This window comes from Microtus ochrogaster, unplaced genomic scaffold (assembly GCF_000317375.1).
Source record: "Microtus ochrogaster isolate Prairie Vole_2 unplaced genomic scaffold, MicOch1.0 UNK4, whole genome shotgun sequence".
Lineage (NCBI taxonomy): Eukaryota > Metazoa > Chordata > Mammalia > Rodentia > Cricetidae > Microtus > Microtus ochrogaster.
In genome coordinates, this window is record NW_004949102.1 from 1318186 (window position 1) to 1327909 (window position 9724).

The window sequence follows — 9724 nt, forward strand, 5'->3', positions numbered from 1 at the left end:
AACATTACTCTTCTAACACTAAAAAGGAAACCAAAGGATGGGAGGAAATATATACAAATCACTTGTCTCATTAAATATTGGTTTCTCAAATATATAAACAGCTCACAGCTTAGTAAAAAGACAACTGAATACATAAATAAGCCCAACACTTGAGTATGTCATCAAGGGAAATGAGCACATGACAGTACACTCAACACCATTAGTAACTAGAAAGCTGAAGACTACCATTTTGTCCTCCCAGAAATGGTGTGGACCAGGAAAAGAAACAAGAACAGGCATTGAAAGGGAATTGGAGCCTTCCCCATGGTTGGGTATTCATGGGTGAGCAATAAATGGTTTGAAATACCACTAAAAGTGAGTTTACCCTACAACCTAACATTTCTTCTACAGGGGAATAAAAACGGTATGAATATTCAAAGGCGTTCAGGAAAGTGTTGTCAGCGGCATTCTTCATAGGCCACGCCTAGAAACAGGCCAAATAGTCACAGCAGCTCGGCTGAATGAATAAATATGATAAGCTGTGCATGTGTTGGCACATGCATATTTCTATGCACACTTATCACTACAGTTTTATACATCTGTATTCTCAAATTAGCAGGAAATCCTACAAACTCCATAGATAATATAGCACTGTCTCAAGAATGAATGCATATGTATAATTAAAAATTAATGTCTTTCTAGTTTTCAGCTCAGACACCATCTGGGTTGAAATTCTAGACCTTTCTACTTCTTAGCTTTGTTTTCCTAAACTAGTTATTCCATCTCTCAGGGGTCTAGGCTTTTCAGATACGGACAATGATAATAATTCCTCATATGATTGTGGGATTAAATGATACAAAATATACAGAGTGTTGAGCATTGGTTTGTCACAGTGTAAGTCTTTAATAAATTGGAACAGTCCAGTTTCGACTCACATAGGAAGGAGAAGGCAGCCATTTGGTGACGTGGAGAAGATCCCTTCTGTCCTTCCTGCTGTCAGCCTTAAAGTGTTTCACGTACTCTCTCAGTCTCAAATTGCCAAAATCTGTAAATGAGGGTCAAACTGTAATTCTAAAGTACATACAACTAAGGGACCGTATGACAGGGTTTCACATACCACAAAGCACGCTAATTTATAAATTCCTGTATTATCATAGCGTCTGTCTTCATCATACCACCCGGTTCATACTGAAAGAATCCGTTCATGGCCGCAGTGTCTGTGAGCAGACATTTTCAAAACCAAGTTTACCCTCCAACAGTTGAGCACAGAGTAGGGAGAATCATGTCAACTCCTATCTGAAACACTCTGCCTGTCCTCACCAGCTATCAGGCTCAGCTAAATATGGCTCTGGCCACTGTGTGAATAATCCCTGCTGGTTCTGAGACCTCCATCCACCACTGATGTGACATTCTTTGTGTTCAAATGTCTAGCTGACGTCTGATGCTTAAAACAGCCCATGCTTTCAGCCTCTCCACATTGTCACAGCCCTGCATCACCTCTCTTAAAAGGCTCCCGAGGCCACTCCTCACGCCAGCTGCCGACCAGCCTGACACTTGCCTCCCCGGTCAGCCTCCGCTTGCCTTGAATGCCTGGTTCTTTAAGCTTTTGGGGTGTCTGACGAGGTTGGGACCATGTCTACATTTGGCTACAGAAGGGGACTTAGTAAATATGAATCCATCGATGAGGATGAACTTCTGGCCTCCCTCTCAGCTGAGGAGCTTAAGGAGCTTGAGAGGGAGCTGGAGGACATTGAACCAGACCGAACCCTTCCCGTGGGGATGAGGCAAAAGAGTCTGACGGAGAAAACCCCCACAGGGAACTTCAGCAGGGAGGCGCTGATGGCTTATTGGGAAAAGGAGTCCCAGAAACTTCTGGAGAAGGAACGGCTTGGGGAGTGTGGAAAGGTAGGCTTTGAAGACTGTGCCCTGGCTGTGCCCATCCTCTTTACCCTACCCCCACTCCAAAGCCAGACACCCCTGTTTTCTGAGAACACAGCTTCCCAGTGTTCATCACTTAAATTTTCTTATAGCCCAATTGCGTCCATTCCTGCACTATTTTCCAGGCCAAAATGGTCTTGGTGAGAGTAGTTTTACTGATTAAAATGGGAACCTGGAAAGGAAACTGTTTCAGAGAGGATTGGTCTGAATGATTCATCAAATACTCTGAGGCACTGATGTCGCGTAGCATGTTTCTGGTACAATTTTCCTTCAGTTAAGTGCATTTATTTCTTGATACTTTAACAGCAATAATGGCGGCAGTAAAGGCAGCTTTATATTTCCAATGCCCAAGTTCAAAGCTATGGGACGAGCATGGAAATAAGAGTCAAGAGTCCTCTTTGCTCCTCCTGTTTGTCTTTAAGTTGTTAGAGTTTGTACAGACAATTGTTCCTTCAAGGATTCTCTTTCCATGTGTCCACTGAGAGAGTTCATTTTTTGTTTCTTTTGCGAATAAGATTCTCCCCCTCCCCGTTGAGATTCCAACAAGTTCTAGTGCTTTCCCCAAAGAGAAGGCATGCTTTAGCATAGAATCTAAATGACAAAACTCACCAAGGATGCGGGTTAAGACTGCACGCACAGATGCATCTATGACAATCTTCCTCCTTGAAGGGGATTCGGAGAGCTCAGGTCTAGGGAGCCCATGTGTGCTGCCCAGGCAAGAGTCATTTTGAATTTCCCAATGAGTCATCGCTGTAAGGAAGTTCAAAAGACTAACCTCTGGGAAAGTCATTATAGTGGCAGAATGCTATTATAGGAAAGAAACTTTGAGTTCTTGGAAGAAAAAGAAAACAGACTACAAACAACCATTTAAAAGCCTGTGCATGCCACTGAAATCATTTATAACGAAAATAAACTGGCTCATGGTGGCCAGCTTGCCGCAGTACTAACGTGGGAACTGTGGTGATCTTGGCGATAGCTGTGTGCACATTTGTAGCAAGATATGTGTGAGCTTAGCCTGTGTCAGTCATCGTCGGAAGGGCCACTGGGACCAAGCCAGGATCTTCCAAGGCCACTGTGGCTGCAGTCACGAGAAACCAGAGGGAGAGACGAGGAGAGAACACTTATGACCAGTGACAATCTGGGCTAGTCAGTTCTTCCATGACAGTCCTTTAAAAGTTGGATTTGATTGGTTTCCTTATTTGTCTTTGGTTTGTTTGTTTGTTTGGAATGCAAATAAGAGTCAACAGTCTGATGAAATAGAATGACGTCTTAACTATTTTTGCTAAAAAAAAAAAAAATTTCTGCAAGCGGAGAATGCAACTATCCCTAAGAAGCCAGAACACAGAGGCACCTACAACAATAACAGGACAAAGGCATTTTAATGTCATTAATGTTATGACAGCAGAGAGAACCGAAGGGCAAAGCCTCCTGTCAGCTGTTGTTGACACCCACCTCATGCTGCCAAAGGTTTTGCTGATCCTGCCAATGGCTTATCGGTCCAATTAGAGAGGCTGTCTTTTTTTTTTTTTTTTTTTTTTTTTTTACGAACTTTGATTCCCTTCTCAGCTGGTTCACTTTTCTCCCACTTCACAGGCCCAGCCAGCTGTCTCTGTAGTCACAAGGGTGCTGAGCAGAAGTGGGCTGACTGACAGAGGGAAAAAATCCAGTCCCCCCCCCCCAGCAGGGAAAACATCCAAGCAGCTGAGGGGAGAGGGGAGCAGATGCTTGTCTCAAAGATGATGCCACAAAAGAGGGTCCATGAGAAGGAGCCGGGATCTGAATGAGACGGGGGTAGTGAGGCTACTGGCTTTGTGAAGGTTTAGGAACAGTCTGTGGAGCACCTGTTGAGTGACAGCCTTTTTTTCTATTCATCTAGGTTGACGTAAATGTGTCCTACCTCAGGCCTAGGCACCCTAGACATGCAATGGTTTAGTTCTCTTCTCTTGAGTAGTTGCCGGGGCTAAGGCACAAGGGGCCGATGGTTTTTCTCACCTTATCTCATCTCATCTCACCTTTCTGCATTTGAGAGCCAGGACCAGGAAAAGTTAAGGAACTTATGTGAAGGTAGCAGCTTGTCAGTCAAGTTGGGACTGAAACTAGAGACTCTTGGCATGAAGGTAGTTTTTCAGATATGTCGGTGCTGGCCCAGCAGGAGGAACATGGTCTGGTCCTTCAAAAGGCACAAATTCTAAGCCTCTTTAGGCTATGCAGATGGGAAACTATCAGGGTAGGCCCAACTAGCTGGGGTCTAGCAACCCCATCTGCAATTTAGGACACATACTAACCGTAGGTCTATAAGAATCACGCAATTTCTTGAGACCCAGAAAGGCCAGATGATTTGTCTAAAGTAGTCCAGCTCTTGACACGGAGAACCAGGACCAGAGCTGAAAGCCAAGCCTCTTGCTTCCCTACAGCCATGATGGTGTTGTAGAGATAACCGGAAGAGGCTGGCTGTCTCCTGGCTGTTGTTCTGTTTACTCTCCATGTTCACCAGCGTCTGCATTCCGTCCGCTCAGTCCTTCCCACCTCATCTCCTACCTTTCCCTCTGTCCACCTTTCTACCCCATTCCCCAAAGGATCAGTCCTAACTCCAAAGCAGCAGATGTAGGAAAACCAGTGAGCACGTCTTCTCTCCGGTGTAGGACTAATTCATAAAGGAGCAGAGATCGCCCTGTGGGCCTTCCGACCTTTCCCTTTCCCCTTGCTGCGGTCTTTCCTCCCGTATGTTCCCCTCCCGGGGTGGTCAGCAATCTCGGACTGCCCTGGACTGCTTTAGAAAATTTCTGTATCTTGGTAAATGCCCAGGCTTGGGCAAATAGGCAGGGCATTTGATCACCTTATGCCTCCTGACCTTATCAGTATGTCCTCTAGGTATGAGATGCTGTTAACCAGTGTCAACTGAGATCATGCAGTAAATGAAAGTTTACTGAGCCTCTCTAACACGCTAGCCACTGTGCTAGGTGAGAAAGCAACATGGGCCTACACCCATTTCAAACAGTCTATGGAGAAACTGGCAAACAAGCAGTTAAAGTGTGGGCTGTAGCTTATTGGGAGAAGTGTCAATGCAGACATCCCACGCACTACTTCAGGAAGGGTTAAAAGGTGGCCTCCTAGAAGAGGCATCAACAGACATTACATAACAGCTCACGTTGCTAGAGAACTTACATGCTTTTCAGCTATATTTTGAAGGGGAAGGGCGATTGTAGAGAGAGGTTAAAGATCTCAAAGTTGTTTTTATTTGCATTTCCCTGATCGCTAAGGAGGTTGAACATGACCTTAAGTGTCTTTTGGCCATCTGAACTTCTTCTGTTGAGAATTCTCTGTTCAGTTCAGTACCCCATTTTTTAATTGGGTTAATTAGAATTTTAATGTCTAGTTTCTTGAGTTCTTTAAAGATCTTTAAGTACTAAAGGAGATGAAATTTCGTGGTCGTATGAAAGGCAGCCTACTCTGGATTTTGAGACAGTCCAAAAACACGAGGATGCAGCACGCACCCATAGACAACTGATGGAGACCCCACTTTTGAAAACTTATACAAAGCAAAGTAACTTCAGTTGGAGTGTCAGAACTCTGTCTAACTGGTTCATTGCCTGCTTTGCATGGTGTTCGGTATCATTGAGTTGTGACTCCTATCCTTCCACCCCTTTGACAAACAAATAGACAGACACATAGACAGACAGACAGACAGACACCCTCTCCCTTCTTCTCCTAATATATCAAGTAAACTGAGACTGGACAGGTCATCCCAGGCCATCACTTGGTGCCTGTCACTCTAAACAAGTGTAGCTAACTGGAAGCTACTTTGTGACAACTGGGCAGACAAACCTGGAGACCAACAGTGTTTTCCAAAGCTTCATCCTCATGCACATGCCACAGACAGTGGCACCCAAAGTGCTTCCAGTGTAGAAAATGGAAGACGCTGTGGGGGAAGGAAGGGCCGTGGGGCTTCGAACCAGACAAGGAGAAAGACTCACAAGAGAGTAAAACAGACACTCTCGGCATTTCCAAGGCTTTTTCTAATAAAAGAAAACAGGACAAATAGAAAGCAGTCTTTGAGGAGTCTGCAGAGGGCCTTGTAAACAGAAGGGACAAAGCTAGAATCAAATCCTGTTTACCTGAAATCCTTTTTCAAGGAACGAATGCTAATTATGTTTAAAGCGTTGGCTGGGCAAAGACCCGCTTTGAACTTTGCTGCAGCTGTCTGCTCCTGCGCACTGCTGGGTGGGATCTAGGGAGCCTAGCCTTCTGCAAGTGGTCATGCTTTACCATGGCATCCACCAGAGGTTTTGTTTACTGCTTGGTTTTCCCAGAGAACAGCTTTTGGTCTGCCCTGATCAGCGACTCTGGAAGAGTGTGGCATTTCCACATGTTTGTGCTGGGTGCCATCACACAACAGATAAATGCTAGAGCTGCAAACCACATCTGCTTTCTCTACATGGAGACTAACAGGAGAGAGGGCACTTGGCTTGGTCACATCTGTAATTGACTGAACATTCAGGGAATAAACACTCTTGCTTGGCTTATGCTCCCAGCCCTGGGCCCTCTCTTTGAGGCAGAGTATCACTAAATTACCTAGGCTGACCTTGAACTTTCTCTATGGTAGACAAGCCTTGAACTCACTACCCTCTTGCTTCAACCTCTTAATTAGCTAAGATTACAGGTGTGTGCCAACAGGCCTGGTGAAATTTGAGCATCAAGGGCAGGGAATTCATTGCCATATTGTTTATTTTTGTTGTACTTGTTTGGTAAGAAATAGGAAAGGACAGCGTAATCCAGAGAGATTTGCAAAACTGGAACAAAATGAGTTGTGAAGTCAACTAAAATTTTCATGTTTTCTTATTTTATTTATGATGGCACATGTACAGGTCGAAAGACCAGGGGCTTGGAGTCCATTGGGCTTATGCTGCAAGTACATTTATCTGTTGTAATATCTTGCTATGCCTAAAATGTTGAAAAATGTATCCAGCGTTTTCCGAAGTTAAAGCTCTGACTTCTGTACTCAAACTAGGAAAACGATCACATATTCTTATTCAGTAAAAGCCCGCTCTTTTGTAGAAGATAAATGTTTACAGAGAAGCTGTTAGTGGTTATGCAACCAAACACTGACCTTGGCTACTTGAACTAGAGAGGTGAGAAGCAAAGGCTTGCTAACCCTGCTCTCCCCAGGACCTTTGAGGTACTTATGTTACTTTTGTAAACTCATAAATGTGCTTGCAGGGAAACCTTAATGGTGTCAATACACTCTTTAGGTTGCAGAGGAAGACAAGGAAGAGAGTGAGGAAGAACTAATCTTCACAGAAAGCAACAGCGAAATCTCTGAGGAGGTGTGTACAGAAGAGGAGGAGGAGCAGGAGGAGTCCCAGGAGGAAGAGGAAGAGGAGGAAGAGGACAGTGAGGAAGAGAACAGTGAGGAAGAGGAAGCTACAACTGAAGCCACAAAACACATTAATGGAACTGTAAACTACAGTAGCACTAATTCAGATAACTCCAAGCCAAAGACATTTAAAAGTCAAATAGAAAATATAAATTTAACCAATAGCAGCAGTGGAAGGACACAGAGGAACACAGAGTCGCCCACCGCCATTCACCCTTGTGGAAATCCCACCGTTATTGAGGACGCCCTGGAAAAGATTAAAAACAATGACCCTGACACAACAGAAGTCAATCTGAACAACATCGAGAACATCACCACACAGACCCTGTCCCGCTTTGCAGAAGCGCTCAAGGAGAACACAGTCGTGAAGACGCTCAGTCTGGCCAACACGCACGCGGATGACGCCGCGGCGATTGCCATCGCAGACATGCTCAAGAAGAATGAGCACATCACCAGCGTCAACGTGGAGTCCAACTTCATCACGGGCAAGGGGATCCTGGCCATCATGAGAGCCCTGCAGCACAACACGGTGCTCACCGAGCTGCGTTTCCACAACCAGAGGCACATCATGGGCTCCCAGGTAGAGATGGAGATTGTCAAGCTGCTCAAGGAGAACACCACGCTGCTGAGGCTGGGCTACCATTTTGAGCTCCCAGGACCAAGAATGAGTATGACGAGTATTTTAACAAGGAATATGGATAAGCAGAGGCAAAAGCGCATGCAGGAGCAGAAACAGCAAGAGGGGTACGACGGAGGAGCCGCTCTTAGGACCAAAGTCTGGCAAAGAGGGACACCAGGCTCTTCTCCGTACGCTTCTCCAAGGCAGTCTCCCTGGTCATCTCCCAAAGTCTCCAAGAAAGTCCACGCTGGGAGGAGCAGACCTCCATCTCCGGTAGCCCCTCCTCCTCCCCCTCCACCCCCTCTTCCTCCCCACCTGCTGCCTCCTCCCCCTCCTCCCCCTCCTCCTCCACTCCCAGAGAAAAAACTCATCACCCGAAATATTGCAGAAGTGATTAAACAACAGGAAAATGCCCAGCGGGCCCTACAAAATGGACAGCGGAAGAAAAAAGGGAAGAAGGTTAAGAAGCAGCCAAACAACATCCTGAAGGAAATAAAGAATTCTCTGAGGTCAGTGCAAGAGAAGAAAATGGAAGACAGCTCCCGACCGTCTACCCCCCAGAGATCAGCTCATGAGAACCTCATGGAAGCCATCCGGGGGAGCAGCATAAGACAGCTCCGGAGGGTAAGTCACCCCAGAACTAACCCTAAGGTGAAATTGATTCAATAAATCAGTCTCCACAGATGGATGCTATCAAAGCCACCTCTCCTAATTCTTACGAATCTTTTAATATTTGTGCATGTGAGAGCAAGCACGCCAAGTGTCAGTCGGCATTAGGGGTGGGTACATTGGGCGAGAGAATGAACACATTTCCTCCATTCGTGCCAACTTATTATCTCAGCCGGGATCATTTTATGACACTCCAACATATAAAATTTCAATTTCCCTAATTAAAAAATAAGAAGTATTGTCAGCATCCTGAAAAGATTAATCACTTCTCAGAATTTTCACCCCAAAACTGCAAAGGATTTACTAGCAAATTTATAAATGTGGGTAATCACCACTCGGCAATCATAATCTACATTCAAGTTCCCCTCAGGGTAAAGTGCTAAAGGTAGACCCTACAGGTGGTGGCGGTGACAACGATGGTGATTTACTTGAACACTCAAGTTGTTTGATTGAAAGGCCACGCCCTGTCTTTGTAGGTGGAAGTTCCCGAGGCTCTGAGATAAACCCATCCATAGAAGAGGACCCTGAACTGTGTAGTGGTGTGACCTGAGCTGCCTTGCAAGCTGCTTCCAAAGTGCCTTCTTTAATCTGAAATGTTCCCGACTTCAACAATAGCGTCACTGTGGAATTCCAAAGGGAATTTTAAGAAGCAACCAGCACGTTTCTTCTGTAAATATGAAAATAAACTTTTTTTAATGTCATAAGATTTATGCGGGCAGAGGCCAGCAAGATTTCTTTGCAGCTCTGGTGTCTCGGTGACGGAGTGCAAATCACTTAAAGAAATTGTGCTATTATTTTTGTAACCCCAATAACCTTAGATTAATTTTTTTTCTTTTTTTAAAAAGAGAAACTATTATTTTTCTGAGTTAATACATCTGCTGGCTATGTATGTAATATTGCTAAATATTAAAATCATTACGTTCTCACACCAAAAGGGTTCATGCTCTTAGCATTTGCTTTCTTTCTTCATGCCCAAGAAATTCTAGATCTCTTTCCAGAAGATAAACCTCAAGAACTTCCAATGAAGATGATCATGTAATTCTCAGGATTATTTCTTTCACTCATCCCATCTCTTAGAAAGAATAACTGGAACCAAAGAAGATTCCAGAGGCTGTACGTTTAGTCAGTGCCTGAGATTCACATTA

General features: G+C 44.7%; 1 protein-coding gene across 1 annotated transcript; it reads left to right on the top strand.

The window, feature by feature from the left end:
• The first annotated feature begins 1611 nt into the window (after positions 1–1611).
• Lmod2 (leiomodin 2) lies at positions 1612–9512 on the top strand. Its single transcript, XM_005365697.2, has 3 exons — positions 1612–1888; positions 7174–8534; positions 9056–9512. Exons 1-3 carry the CDS (start codon positions 1612–1614, stop codon positions 9080–9082), a joined length of 1665 nt encoding a protein of 554 aa, XP_005365754.1. The 3' UTR covers positions 9083–9512.
• The last annotated feature ends 212 nt before the right edge of the window (positions 9513–9724 follow it).

Excerpts from the sequence above, each read along its gene's own strand:
- Lmod2 (XM_005365697.2), top strand. The coding sequence starts at position 1,612 with ATGTCTACATTTGGCTACAGAAGGGGACTTAGTAAATATGAATCCATC. Across the intron at positions 1,889-7,173 it reads TGGGGAGTGTGGAAAGGTAG|AGGAAGACAAGGAAGAGAGT; the intron begins GCTTTGAAGACT and ends TTTAGGTTGCAG. Across the intron at positions 8,535-9,055 it reads GCATAAGACAGCTCCGGAGG|GTGGAAGTTCCCGAGGCTCT; the intron begins GTAAGTCACCCC and ends CTGTCTTTGTAG.